The 15,760-nt window shown below is 37.7% G+C and overlaps 1 protein-coding gene across 1 annotated transcript in view; it reads left to right on the top strand.

Moving 5' to 3' along the window:
* Window positions 1-15,760, top strand: part of SNX7 (sorting nexin 7) — a 726,766-nt gene that overhangs the window by 368,480 nt on the left and 342,526 nt on the right. The window contains exon 3 of the mRNA XM_070467753.1: window positions 9,695-9,729. Within this exon, the coding sequence (XP_070323854.1) occupies window positions 9,695-9,729 (35 nt within the window). The remainder of the gene's footprint in view (window positions 1-9,694; window positions 9,730-15,760) is intronic.

The following is a 15,760-nucleotide window of genomic DNA, read 5'->3' as shown; positions in this document are numbered from 1 at the left end:
ACCTGACTTGCCTCTTGAGAAATCTGTATGCAGGTCAGGAAGCAACAGTTAGAACTGGATATGGAACAACAGACTGGTTCCAAATAGGAAAAGGAGTACATCAAGGCTGTATGTTGTCACCATGCTTATTTAACTTATACGCAGAGTACATCATGGGAAATGCTGGGCTGGAGGAAGCACAAGCTGGAATCAAGATTGCCGGGAGAAATATCAATAACTTCAGATACGCAGATGACACCAACCTTATGGCAAAAAGTGAAGAAGAACTAAAGAGCCTCTTGATGAAAGTGAAAGAGGAGAGGGAAAAAGTTGGCTTAAAGCTCAACATTCAGAAAACGAAGATCATGGCATCAAGTTCCATCACTTCATGGCAAATAGATGGAGAAACAATGGAAACAGTGGCTGACTTTATTTTGGGGGGCTCCAAAATCACTGTAGATGGTGATTGCAGCCGTGAAATTAAAAGACACTTACTCCTTGAAAGGAAAGTTATGACCAACCTAGACAGCATACTAAAAAGCAGAGACATTACTTTGTCAGCAAAGGTTTGTCTAGTCAAGGCTGTGGTTTTTCCAGTAGTCATGTATGGATGTGAGAGTTGGACTATAAAGAAAGCTGAACACATATAAATCCATGGCTTATTCATATTAATGTGGGAAAAACCACTACAATACTGTAATTAGCCTCCAACTAAAGTAAATAAATTAAGAAAAATAAAGGTGAGCACAGAAAAGTTGATGCTTTTGAACTGTGGTGTTGGAGAAGACTCTTGAGAGTCCCTTGGACTGCAAGGAGATCCAACCAGTCCATCTTAAAGGAAATCAATCCTGGGTGTCCACTGAAAGGACTGATGTTGAAGCTGAAACACCAATATTTGGCCACCTGATGCGAAGAGCTGACTCATTTGAAAAAACCCTGATGTTGGGAAAGATTGAAGGCAAGGGGATGACAGAGGATGAGATGGTTAGATGGCATCACCGACTCAATGGACATAAGTTTGGGGAAGCTCTGGGCACTGGTGATGGACAGGGAGGCCTGGTGTGCTGCAGTTCATGGGGTTGCAAAGAGTCGGACATGACTGAGCAACTCAACTGAACTGAATTGGGTTTTAATTTTTAGGTTGACTCATAATTCTATCCTTTTGAGGACATTCTTAACTGTGAGCTGCTAGCCTACAATATCCACCTCAGTTTTATGCAACCCAAAATGAGATAATCTTTTCACTGAAGACAATGACCATATATTTGAGTAAGAAGATATGCAGGCAGAGGACTTTAATATGTCCTTAGGCATCTCCCCCCAGATACATGGATTTATCAGCAATACCCTTTATAAATGGTCATGATAGAAATCATTCCATCCGATAGTATAATCACACAGCCCAAATTTCTTCAAATGTAAGAAATTCTGTCAAATAACTTTCTAAAATCTTGACAGTCTTTAACATAACTCTGAATATTATTAAAAATAATATATTCATCTGGCATGACTTAATCACAAAATTTCATGCTGTCAGTTCTTTAAATCCTTGTAGATATACCATTTTATCAGTTTATAATATTTTCTGTCACAATATCAAGCTCACTGGCTCATAGGTGTCACTAACTTTATCCTTTTTTGAAAATCAGGACAATATATGCTAATCTTTATCATTCCCTCTAGCTGTATTTGACATATTTTTTCATACATCACTAACACTGATTTATCAATTTCATCTGAACTCAATAAAAAATCGATAAGCTCTTCATTTGACTCTATGAACAAATGTTTGAAAAGGAAATGTCTGAGAACAGAGCCCTTTGATGTCACCAGATCACACAGCCTTTGGGGATAGACTTTCATATCTAAGTTCAATCAATAAAATGTTTCAATTAACTAGGCTTCAGGTCATTGACTTTCAAACTTTTTGAAAATGAAGTTACACTAAGAAATATACTTTTCATTGGCCTCTCTCCTCTTCCCTTTTACGCAAACACATACACACATACATGCAGAACATGTGTAATCTTACTATATATTTTCCTTTTGTTGTAGAAAAAGCTGCACCCTAAGCCCATCAAATTGATTTTATGGCTTACTAATTAGCAAGTCACAATCTATGGTTAGAAAAACACTGCTTCTAAATATCAATTGTGCATGTTTTTCTTACTGAACCTGATACAACACTAATTATCCATGTAAAGCTGACTTGAATTTCTCTCAGCCAAGATTATCTAGACTATGCTGCAGTAACAAACAACCTCAAAGTCTCACTGGCTTAAATTACAGTGATTTACTTCTCAGTCTTCATGTATATGGAAAGTTTTTAGGTTATCCTCATATAGGGAACCAAGCAGAAGCAAGTTCCATCTCTGTGTTACCATTATTGCCAAGTAGGACATATTTCTCTAAGTTCTCTAAGTTTTCAATTGGAATTGACACTGTGACTTACCCACTCCCATTTTATTTGCAAAAGAAATCATGTCGACACCTTCATATCAAAGAGATAACTATTCTAACTTACTGTATATCCAAATGGAGGAGAAATAAAATCATCATGAACAGTCCTAATGTCTTCCACAATCCTTGTAATTACTGCTGATGACAAATACTCACTTCAGTGTTTCCCATCCAATCAAGATATCAGGCTCTAAGGCTAGGATGCTTAGGTGATGCTCAGTATTCTGAGTAGAATCTGACTCTGCCTTCCATGTTTTGCCTTCTCCATTATTTCTTTTGCTCACCTCTGAGATAGGTTTTAAATAATTATACCTCGGAGGTTGGAAAGTCAGTGGTCATCATATGACAGATTCTCTTTTAATACAGACTGATAGTCTTTTTGATGACATGAATTTCTCAAAAAAAATAATTTCCTATCTATTTATAATAGTCAGATGTATATGCAAATCATGAAATCTATTGTTTTGTTTTTAGCATAATTTTCATAAGTATATATTTTTGCTTTCTCCATGCCCCCCACCACTATATGTCTCACTTTCTTTAACACAGGGTGACTTTTAATCTCTTTTCTCTGATCAATGTTCTTTCTCCAATTAAAAGGATTTTCCGGTTGCAGTGTTGTAGTTGGGCCTTTACTCTGAGAGTAACTTAACTTATGGATTTTAACGATGGGTGTGAGAGTCATATTCTTGGGTTGATCCTCCTCACAAGGCTTAGTGTTAATAGGTCTTTGCTGCTCAAGAGCTTCCTCAGTTTCATCTGTTTCCACTGGAGTTGAAAAGCACTTATTTTTCTAACCTTATGAAAATCTGAACTCTGGACTCTCTCTAACCTCCTTCATTTCTGCTTATGAACCAGCCAATACTTTGTCGCGCTTCTCTCATTTTTGGTAATGCCTTGTCAAATGCAACCAAGATTAACCCTAACACATACTGGCGTTTTGTTTCCCAGTCTCCTCTCCTAGAAGTCCAGGTTCATTAGCTAGACTTGTTTGCCTTCCGAATTATTGCAGGCAGCAGGTTGACCGGATATTCTGTGACTTTATAACCACAGGTCACTGGCTTTCCAGATTGCAATAATAATTTCTTTACTGACTGTCAACTGAAGAGTAAGTGAATGCTATGTATGTAAGTGCAGCTTAGGTTCATGTTGTGAAGGAACTGTAACACGGGGACCAATTTCTGAATCATTCAATAATGACCAGATTAGTCTACAGGGGCTTAGAACCACAAAGATTCATTTTTCACTCATGCTACATGTCCAGTGCACATCAGCTGAGGACTGTGCTTTGGTTTTCCTCTTCCAAATACCAGGTCAAATGGAGTCCAGCTCATGTTTCCTAATTGCTAAGGCAGGAAAAGGGAGACATGAAAATTGTGTACTGGCTCTTAAAACTTTTGCCTAATTTCAAAGCTCCTAATTCCAAAAGTGGTAAGGAAATGAAATTATAGTATATCCCCAAAAGGAAGACATAAAATATTTGTGACTTTAATCACTTTATATGTGTGCTTATGGGTAGATACATGTTAAACACTGCATATACCTTTTCACTTAATTCTCTGAATAATTGTGTAAATTGAAAATCATCATCCATTTTTTTGTCACGTGGAAACTGAGACTTGGCCTAGAAGACACATTAGCAAGTGGCCAAGCTAAACATTGAAACTGGGTATTTGTCTCTGGCGCTGGTGCTCTTAGTCACCTGGATAGAGTGAATAAAGCACAACTAAATGTTAGAGCCATCAGACCCTACCTTTTCTCTCTGGAGATACTGCTTATCTCCTGTAAGTGTTTGATGCTACATCCTTCTCTTCATTCTTTTCCAAATATTTTCCCAAATGTTACTGCTCACATCCCTTCTCCCAATATAGTGTTAATGAGATGGGGCTAAAAGGTATTGTAATAAAAAGATCCTAAGGCATTTATCAGTGTAATAGATGTTTATTTCTCATTCATGTAATAGTACAGGTTTTTGTTCCTGTTTATAAAGTGGCTATCCTTTAGATGTTGATTTAGGAGTCAAACTTTTGTACTGTGGCCCTAGAGTACTAGGTGCCATCCGTATTTTGTGGGAGATGCCTCAGCCAGAAGTTTTAGATATCAATTCTCTTTATATTCTACCAGCAAATATTAATCATATGGTTGTATCCAGCTAAAAGAGAAGCTAGAAAACATAGTACTTACTTGGCAATTACTTCCTAGCTATGACTCTATGATGATAGAAGAGAATAATAGATTTTTTTGGACAGCTAACCCTCTCTAACACTCACACATACATAGAAATGCACATGCACATGCAAACACACACACGTATATACTCACACATTCTGTACCATCAAAATATGCCTCCAAGGAAGGCCTGATATTAATAATGTATATTTTATTCAATATATCTTCTGAAAAGTTTTCCATGGGAAGTTTCTATATTCAAATTTTAGATACATTTTTCAAAACCTCTATCAAATGAGGCCCCATGGCTTCCCTGGTAGCTCAGCTGGTAAAGAGTCCACCTGCAACACAGGAGACCCAGATTCAATTCTTGGGTTGGGAATATCCCCTGGAGAAGGGAAAGGCTACCCACTCCAGTGTTCTTGGGCTTTCCTGCTGGCTCAAATAGTAAAGAATCCACCTGCAATGTGGGAGACCTGGGTTCGATCCCTGGGTTGGGATTGAAGAAGGGAATGGCTACCCTCCAGTATTCTGGTGTAGAGAATTCCATAAACGGAAAAGCCTGACGGGCTACAGTCCATGGGGTCACAAAGAGTCATATATGACTGAGCGACTTTCACTCTCATGGTCAAGAAATTTGGGAGGTCTTGGTTTAGGAAAGGTTCCCTGGAGGAGGGCATGGCAACACACTCCAGTATTCTTACCTGGACAATTGCATGGGCACAGTAGCCTGGCAGGAGATAGTCCATAGGGTTGCAAAGAGTCGGATATGACAGAAGTGACTTAGCATGTATGCATGAATGGTTTAAAGAAAGGAAAACAGATTTTTTCCCCCCAGAATCTTTCTCACAACTTTTAAATGTGTTAATGCAAATTTCATATCTTTAAGCAACGAATATGATATTTAGCTTTTCCCCAAAATAATTGACCGCAAAACTCCTAGAATCATTTTTGTCATTTAAAGTTACTAGGGTGTCTAATGTATCCAATTTTAGAAACACCAGTTTAGAGGAATTTAGAACTCCAATTTGAGCTTAAGTACTTTAAGACTTGGTTCTCAGCCTTGAAATGCTAGTGTACAAGGAGAGACTTCTCCACCTATGTGTAAAACTAATATTCTGTAAACTTGGGTCTGCTGTCTTGCATTAGATCACTCTGGAAAGAGGTACCTCAGAGCCCTGACTCTCTCAACTGCAGAATACCTTCTGCTCTGACAGATGGGGGCCTGACAAGCTATTGTTGCCATCAATACAATGCTAATGTGAATTCTCTTTACAGCTTTGAACAGTGTTCTTTTATAGCACCAAAGCACTGGTCTTAGACCCTCAGGAGTGCTGCCAAAGAAGTGGATGTCCTCATTTCTGTGAGGTCTCCACCCGGTTCTGTGCTCCCTGTCTGGAGCCAGATAATAAAAATAATCCCAAAAACAAACAAAAGGATTTTGCTTGCTGGCCAAATTTCAGATCAATAGTGCAGTTGGGAAGGAGCCAAGATTCAGAAGCTTGCCTGGTGAGAGAGGCTGCAGATCATTAAAGATGAACAGAACCATAAAACACCAACACAATTGGCACAACCAATTGCAGTGCTTTTGGCAGGCTCTGCACAGAGGCCACAGATTGAATGTTCCTGGAAACTGGCGCAGCCTTCTCCACAGACATTGTGGGTGAGGCCCTCACAAGTCACCTGCAAGGTAGGCTGGGCAGCCACTTGAGGAAGCTCTCTTTGTCCCTCTGGATAACTGAGGCTGTAGGTTGCCTAGTGCTTAGGAGCTGTGTGCTTGTCAAAAACAATCCGTTTCCACAGCAGCACTTAAACACAAAGGCCTAGGGTCCATTCACACTTGTCAGGCCTGAAAAGAGTTGGCAAATAACAGTTTAATGTCTTAAAGCAATTGTTAGAAATCATAGCTTATACCCTATACTAGTCTTTAACACATGTTATTATCAATTTGCTAGAAAATGGCAGTCTCCAGGTGGGGGTAGGTTATTTCTCATTTCTCAAAATAAATGTATGAATGAATACATAAATGAACAAGTAAAATCTGTTCTGAAGCTGAACTTTAATAGAAATAGAGATTAAAAATTTGTACTTGTTAGGTCTGGTTGGTACACTTGACTTTAAGCAAATATTAAACTTCAAAATTAATTATTAATGTACAAAAATATATGACAGGTTGTTTTCTTTACAAAGGAATTACCACAAAATTAATTTTTAAAAATTGAGGTACAATTTATATAGAGGAAAACATGCAGATCTTAAGTGACCAAGCGGATGAATTTTGACAGATATGGACATCCGTATAGCCAACACGCATGTAAGAAATGTCACATGATATTTCTCCTTCATTATTTGACTTACTTGACTTAGTATGACAATCTCTGTATCTATCCAAGTTGCTGCAAATGGCATTAAGAAATGGCTTACATTTGTAAGAAATATCATGTGACATCTCTTACATGTAGAATCTAAAAAGAAATGATACAAATGAAATTACTTACAGAACAGAAAGAGAATGAATTTATGGTTGCTGATGGGGAGGGTTGGGGGAAAGGATAGTTAGGGAGTTTGGGATGGACATGTATATACACTACTATGTTGAAGATGAGTAACCAACAAGGACCTACTGAATAGTCCATGGAATTCTGCTCAATGTTATATGGCTGCCTAAATGGGAGGGGAATTTGGGGAAGAATGGAAACGTGTATGTATGGCTGAGTCTCTTCACTGTTCACCTGAAACTATCACAACATTGTTAATTGGCTGTACCCCAAAACAAAATAAAAAGTGTTTTTAAAAAATAGCTAAAAAGGAAAAAAAGATTCTTAAATCAGCAAAATCATATTTTAAAAATAAAGAGAAAATATATTCCAAATTATAAAACAAGCAAAAAACAGAAAATAAAAATATGGGCCATTTCTATGATCCCAGAAGTTTTCTCACACCACTTTAGAGTAACTTTATCCTTACCCTACCACATTAACTTATATGCAGAGTACATCATGAGAAACGCTGGGCTGGAGGAAGCACAAGCTGGAATCAAGATTGCTGGGAGAAATATCAGTAACCTCAGATATGCACATGACACCACCCTTGTGGCAGAAAGTGAAGAACTAAAGAGCCTCTTGATGAAAGTGAAAGAAGAGAGTGAAAAAGTTGGCTTAAAGGTCAACATTTAGAAAAATAAGATCATGGCATCCAGTCCCATCACTTCATGGCAAATAGATGGGGAAACAATGGAAACAGTGGCTGACTTTATTTTTCTGGGTTCCAAAATCACTGCAGATGGTGATTGCAGTCATTAAATTAAAAGATGCTTACTCCTTGGAAGGAAAGTTATGACCAACCTAGACAGCATATTAAAAAGCCGAGACATTACTATGCCAACAGAGGTTTGTCTTGTCAAGGCTATGGTTTTTCCAAGTAGTCATGTATGGATGTATGGGAGAGTTGGACTATAAAGAAAGCTGAGAGCAGAAGAATTGATGCTTTTGAGCTGTGGTGTTGGGGAAGTCTTTTGAGAGCCCCTTGGACTGGAAGGAGATCAAACCAGTCAGTCCTAAAGGAAATCAGTCCTGAATATTCACTGGAGGTGACTCCAATAGTATGGCCACATGATGCAAAGAGCTGACTCATTGTAAAAGAGTGATGCTGGGAAAGATTGAAAGCAGGAGAAGGGGACAACAGAGGACAAGATGGTTGCATGACATCATCAACTCAATGGCCATGAGTTTGAGCAAGCTCTGGGAGTTGGGCTGGAGGAAGCACAAGCTGGAATCAAGATTGCTGGGAGAAATATCAATAACCTCAGATATGCAGATGACACCACCCTTATGGCAAAAAGTGAAGAAGAACTAAAGAGCCTCTTGATGAAAGTGAAAGAGGAGAGTGCAAAAGTTGGCTTAAAGTTCAACATTCAGAAAACTAAGATCATGGCATGAGGTTCCATCACTTCATGGCAAATAGATGGGGAAACAATGGAAACAGTGGTTTTTTTGGGGGGCTCCAAAATCACTGCAGATGGTGATTGTCTCCATGAAATTAAAAGATGCTTACTCCTTGGAAGGAAAGTTATGACCGACCTAGACAGCATATTGAAAAGCAGAAACATCACTTTGTCAACAAAGGTTGGTCTAGTCAAGGGTATGGTGTTTCTAGTAGTCATGTATGGATGTGAGAGTTGGACTATAAAGAAAGCTGAGCACCAAAGAATTGATGCTTTTGAATTGTGGTGGTGGAGAAGACTCTTGAGAGTCCCTTGGACTGCAAGGAGACCCAACCAGTCCATCCTAAAGGAGATCAGGTCTGGGTGTTCATTGGAAGGACTGATGTTGAAGCTGAAACTCCAATACTTTTTTCACCTGATGCAAAGAGCTGACTCATTTGAAAAGACCCTGATGCTGGGAAAGATTGAGAGCAGGAGAAGAAGGGGACGACAGAGGATGAGATGGTTGGATGGCATCACTGACTCAATGGACATGAGTTTGGGTGGACTCCAGGAGTTAGTGGTGGACAGGGAGGCCTGGCATGCTGCAGTTCACGGAGTCACAAAGAGTCAGACACGACTGAGCGACTGAACTGAACTGAACCCTACCACAGGCAATCGTTCTGGTTTCTTTCCCTGAACATTTCCTTCCCTGTAAACATTGTCTGTTTTAACCTTAATTTATTGGAATGATATAGATACACTCTTTAATATCCAGCTTCTTTATTTCTTTAGTTTTGTGAGATTTATCTGTTACTGAGTATTATCAGATTTCTTTTTTTATTGTTGTGTAGTATTCCATTGTATGAATGTATCTCTTTTTGATGGACACTTGAATTGTTTCCTGGTTTGATTTGTTAAAAACAATGTTGTTAAAAATTATTTTATTTATTTATTTTTAATAAGATATAATTGACATATAATGTATTCTTTTAAGGTATATGAAATAATGATATATGTCTAAACTATGAAATGATTACTGTATAAGTTTAGCTAACATCCACTACCACATGCATAGTTACCATTTTTTTAATTTGTGATAAGAACATTTGAAAATATTCTTATACAAATCTCCTTGCTAAAATATATTTTTATTTTTCTTAGGTAAAAACCTAGGAATAGAATTCCTGCCTCAGAGGGTAAGTATGTGTTTAACTTTCAAAGAAAACAAATGGTTGGATATATGAGAGTTCACATCTATCTATAATCTCACTGATGTTTCTAGTAGTCAATTGTAGCAGTTCCAGCAAATGTGAATTTTAGTATGCATTTTTCTGACAACCAATAATGTTGAGTATTTTTTATGTGCTTATTGATCATTCAAGTATTTTCTTTTTTACTGTAACATTTTCTTTAAAAGACTTATATAAGAAATATATATATATATAATTTTTCAGCATCTCTGTCACATATTAGGCACTCTAGAAATGTTCACTAACTTAAATGGAAGCCTTTTTTAGTATTTTCAAAACCTGATGTGATTTTGAAATTTTATTTGTGTAAATATTTATCAGTATATACACTGAGACATTTTGATGAGTGAGTTTAGCAATAGGTATACTCTCTGCCATTCATGCCACAATCAGAATGGATTCACTCAGTATATTGATTGGTCCAAGTAATACATGGCACAAATAAATTCATAGCAAAACTGTCACTGGAGCAGTGGAGGAGTCAATATATATTTAACATAGAATAGAGCAGAAAGAAAATGAAGTTCATTATGAAAGATCTAAATCCAAGCCCAGGCTCTGCAATTTGCTAACTGTGTGAATCACTTAACCTCCCAGAGTTCCAGCTAATCATCTGTATAATGAGTATGAAAATAACATCTCTTAGAGATCTGTTGCATAAATGTGAAGAAACATAAGCATGAGCTTGCTCAGGAGAAACATTGTTTTGAAATACAAGGTATATGAAGAATTCTCATGCTTATCTGACTACATGCTCCTGGAAAGCATAAAGACTGAGAGACTCCAAAATTATCTAGAGTGCTACACATAGTATAAAGTTTTTATTTATTTTTATTACATAAGTTTCAGGTGTCTAATATTATAGTTCAACATATCCATTCATTACAGAATGATCTCCACCACAAGTCTAGATACCATCAACCATACAGTTACCAATTTCACCCACCCCCAATTCCCTTCCTCTCTGGTAACCGCTAATCTGTTCTCTGTATCTATGAGGGGATTTGTTTGTTTGTTTGTTTTTGATTTTGTTTGCTCCTTTTCTTTGGACTCAACTTTTTGTGGTTCCATACAAATTTTAGAATTATTTTTTCTAGTTGCAGGAAATATGCCATTGGTATTTTAATAGAAATTGCATTGAGTCAATAGATTGGTTTGGGTAGTATGAACATTTTAACAATATTAATTCTTCCAGTCCATGAGCATGGAATATCTTTCTATTGTTTACATGTCTTTCTCAGTTTCTTTTATTAGTGTGCTATAGTTTTCACTGTACAGATCTTTTGCCTTCTTGGTTACATTTATTCCAAAATATTTTAGTCCTTTTGAGGCAATTTTAAATGAGACTGTTTTCTTAATTTCTCTTTCTGATAGTTTGTTATTAGTGTATAGAAATGCCATAGAGTTCTGTATATCAATTTTTTTTCCTTTAACTTCACTGAAATCATTTGTTAGTTCTAGCAGTTTTGTGTTGGCATCTTCAATGTTTTCTCCATATGATATTGTCATCTGCAACTAGAAAGAGTTTTACTTCTTTCTTTTCAATTAGTATTCCTTATATTTCCTTTTTGGCCTAATTGCTATGGCTAAGACTTCCAATACAATGTTAAATAAAAGTGGTGAGAGTGAATCAACTTGCCACTTCCAATACAATGTTAAATAAAAGTGGTGAGAGTGAATCAACTTGCCTTTTCCTGATCTTAGAAGAAAAACTTTCAGCTATAACTTATTGAGTGTGATTTTATTTGTGGGTTTGGTATATGTGGCCTTTATTATATTGAGATACATTCACTTTACACTCACTTCATTGAGATTTGTTTTTTAATCATCAATGAATGTGAAATTTTGTCAAATGCATTCTCTGCATCTACTGAAGTGGTCACTTTATTTTTATCTTTCATTTTGTTAATGTGATGTATCACATTGATTGATTTGCAGATGTTGAACTATCCTTGCATCCCGGAAATAAATCCCACTTGATAATGTTATGCGAACCTTTTAATGTGTTGTTGGATTTGGTTTGCTAGTATTTTGTTGAGGATTTTTGCATCTATATTCATGAAGAATATTGGCTTGTTGTGGCAGGATTACAGTTGCTGCTGCAGTGTGCTGGTGGGCGGAGGTAGCCCCTGGAATGCCTGGCAGGCAGCCACCACAGCTCCTGGATAGGAGTGGGTGCGATTATCACCTGGCCAGCTGGGGCTGAGGTAGGCAGGGCTCTCAGCAAAGAGTGCCCGCTGATTCTAACAGATTGGATTGAGATTTCTAAAATGCACATGAAAGATGCTCAATATCACTCATTATCAGAGAAATGCAAATCAAAACCACAATGAGGTACCATTACATGCCAGTCAGGATGGCTGCTATCCAAAAGTCTACAAGCAATAAATGCTGGAGAGGGTGTGGAGAAAAGGGAGCCCTCTTACACTGTTGGTGGGAATGCAAATTAGTACAGCCACTATGGAAAACAGTGTGGAGATTCCTTAAAAAGCTGGAAATAGATCTGCCATATGACCCAGCAATACCACTTCTAGGCATACACACTGAGGAAACCAGATCCGAAAGAGACACATGCACCCCAATGTTCATCGCAGCACTGTTTATAATAGCCAGGACATGGAAGCAACCCAGATGCCCATCAGCAGACGAATGGATGAGGAAGCTGTGGTACATATACACCATGGAATATTACTCAGCCATTAAAAAGAATTCATTTGAATCAGTTCTAATGAGATGGGTGAAACTGGAGCCCATTATACAGAGCAAAGTAAGCCAGAAAGATAAAGACCATTACAGTATACTAACACATATATATGGAATTTAGAAAGATGGTAATGATAACCCTATATGCAAAACAGAAAAAGAAACTCAGATGTATAGAACAGACTGTGGACTCTGTGGGAGAAGGCGAGGGTGGGATGTTTTAAGAGAACAGCATCGAAACATGTATATCTAGGGTGAAACAGATCACCAGCCCAGGTTGGATGCATGAGACAAGTGCTCGGGCCTGGTGCACTGGGAAGACCCAGAGGGATGGGGTGGAGAGGGAGGTGGGAGGGGGGACCGGGATGGGGAATACATGTAAATCCATGGCTAATTCATTTCAATGTATGACAAAAACCACTGCAATGTTGTAAAGTAATTAGCCTCCAACTAATAAAAATAAATGGAAAAAATAAAAATAAAAATAAAAAATAAAATGCATTCCTTCAGAGCTGGCGTTAACAAGGAAGCCTGAGGTTGATAGAATGACTCCCACCAGTGTCTAAGTTCTCCAGGCAAAAATATGGAGTAGGTTGTCATTCCTTTCTCCAGAGGATCTCTCTGATCCAGGGATCAAACCCAGGTCTCCCACATTGCAGGCAGATTCTTTACCACCAGGGAAGCCCCAAAGTTCATAGGGAGCACCCCAATGGTTCCTGTCTCTCCAGCAGATGCTTCAGGATTAGTAAGTGGGTCCCCTCCACCTGTAGTCCATCTGCTTTTCAGGGTGCTGTTTTTGTGCTTCTTTTCAAGTCAAGTTAAGGTGGTGCATGAGACCTTTAAGAGTGGGTTTTCCAGCTTACTTCGCTCTGTATAATGGGCTCCAGTTTCATCCATCTCATTAGAACTGATTCAAATGAATTCTTTTTAATGGCTGAGTAATATTCCATGGTGTATATGTACCACAGCTTCCTCATCCATTCGTCTGCTGATGGGCATCTGGGTTGCTTCCATGTCCTGGCTATTATAAACAGTGCTGCGATGAACATTGGGGTGCACGTGTCTCTTTCAGATCTGGTTTCCTTGGTGTGTATGCCCAGAAGTGGGATTGCTGGGTCATATGGCAGTTCTATTTCCAGCTTTTTAAGAAATCTCCACACTGTTTTCCATAGTGGCTGTACTAATTTGCATTCCCACCAACAGTGTAAGAGGGTTCCCTTTTCTCCACACCCTCTCCAGCATTTATTGCTTGTAGACTTTTGGATAGCAGCCATCCTGACTGGCGTGTAATAGTACAATATACTAACACATATATATGGACTTTAGAAAGATGGTAATGATAACCCTATATGCAAAACAGAAAAAGAGACTCAGATGTATGGAACAGACTTGTGGACTCTGGGAGAAGGAGAGGGTGGGATGTTTCAGGAGAACAGCATTGAAACATGTATATTATCTAGGGTGAAACGGATAACCAGCTCAGGTTGGGTACATGAGACAAGTGCTCGGGCCTGGTGCACTGGGAAGACCCAGAGGGATCGGGTGGAGAGGGAGGTGGGAGGGGGGACTGGGATGGGGAATACATGTAAATCCATGGCTAATTCATTTCAATGTATAACAAAAACTACTGTAATGATGTAAAGTAATTAGCCTCCAACTAATAAAAATTAAAAAAAAAAATTAAAAAAAAATTAAAAAAAAAAAAAAAAAAGAGTGGGTTTTCCATTCCCTATAGTTCTATACGTTGTCTGGTGGTTTTCTAAACCAGATGTTTGGAGGGAAAAAGGGCTTGTCTCTCCTGTGCAGGATCCAAGATTTGGGGTGCTTCATGTGGAATTCAAATCCTTCACTCTTCAGTAAGATAACTCTACCTTTGTGATCCTCCCAAGCTGTGGATCATTGCGACTGAAGGGTGGATTTTCCCTTTACAAGCTCATATCTCTATCTGAGCTCATAGCTCAATCTGTCTCCATGCTGTCCTTTGTTGTGGAGACTCTATTTACCCAATTTTCAGGTCCCTTTCAGAGGAAATTACTCCATTTGTAGTTGCAGATTTGTTTATTCTATGGGAGGAGGTGAGTTCAGGATCTTCTTTTACACCTTTCTAAACCCTCCAGTGTCATGCTTGTGAGAATAGGACAGTGCAGACTATTTTCTACCAATCAAGACTATATTAGATCTATTAGGTACAAGTTAGTTTTGGTAAATCAGACAAGGCTATTTAATTAAAAGCGAGCATTTTTAAAATTAACAAAGCCTACAGAAAACATGTAGTAGTTATTGCACAAAGCCTATATATGATGGAGCCCAAACATAAATAGTACATAAATACACCATTGTAACTATGGTCACTGACTCAAATCTTGTTTTCACATGAAGAGTACACTCTCTTGAACTACCACTTAAAAGCTCCTTCCTTGCAAATTTTTTTTCATGAAAGGAACACAAGCTTGCTTCACAGGCTGGAAAAATATTGATCCCAATTATTTTTCACAATGTTATTGTTGCAAAGCATAACTAATATTTTAGCACTCATCTTTAAAAAAATCCCCTTCTTACAATTTCTGTTCCTCTGATGAATAAATTCACCTTTGTTTATGTAATAAAACAAGAATAAAATAATGAGATTAAATTTTTATGATTTATCTACTGAAAGCAAATTTACATCAATCACATACTTGATTTAACATTTTGATCATTATAGCATCACCACAGATGTTTTTTCTCAGTTTATGAACATTTCTTCTTCTAACAAATGTATTAAGATGCAGCTCTAAACTATATATTGGTTTTTGTAAGATTTATTTTTCAGATATTTTTGTTCATATAATAAAAAGCACAGCAAAGTGTTTTAATTAAACTAGATCATAATTTAAGTATTTATATATACAAATGCACATACATATAAATTTAACACGTGCTATCATAAATTCTATTTCTTTAAGATGTATGCCTCTAGATGTTTTTATTTGTTTTTCTTGTTTTCCTACTCCAAAAAATTCTCTAGCCATGAATGGAAACAAAGCAAAACAAAATTGTGTGTACCTGCATTTTTTTCACCTATTATAAAGAATTAAGAGACAATGGAGAGGGGCAAATCAGGTACATGAAGTACCCTGCATGCAGACCTTCAAAATGCAAACTTTCAAAGATGTGAACATGCGTTCCATCAACGTCAGGCTTGACTGAAGTTGCCCTCCATCTCCTATTGCTGATGATCCTTCAGCTTTACCATCTCCCACCTCCTCTCTCTACTCCAGTCAGTAACTCTTCT

Source organism: Odocoileus virginianus, chromosome 5 (assembly GCF_023699985.2).
Source record: "Odocoileus virginianus isolate 20LAN1187 ecotype Illinois chromosome 5, Ovbor_1.2, whole genome shotgun sequence".
Taxonomy (NCBI): domain Eukaryota; kingdom Metazoa; phylum Chordata; class Mammalia; order Artiodactyla; family Cervidae; genus Odocoileus; species Odocoileus virginianus.
Note: the sequence above shows the minus strand (reverse complement) of the source record. Positions and strands in the feature narration are given on the sequence as shown.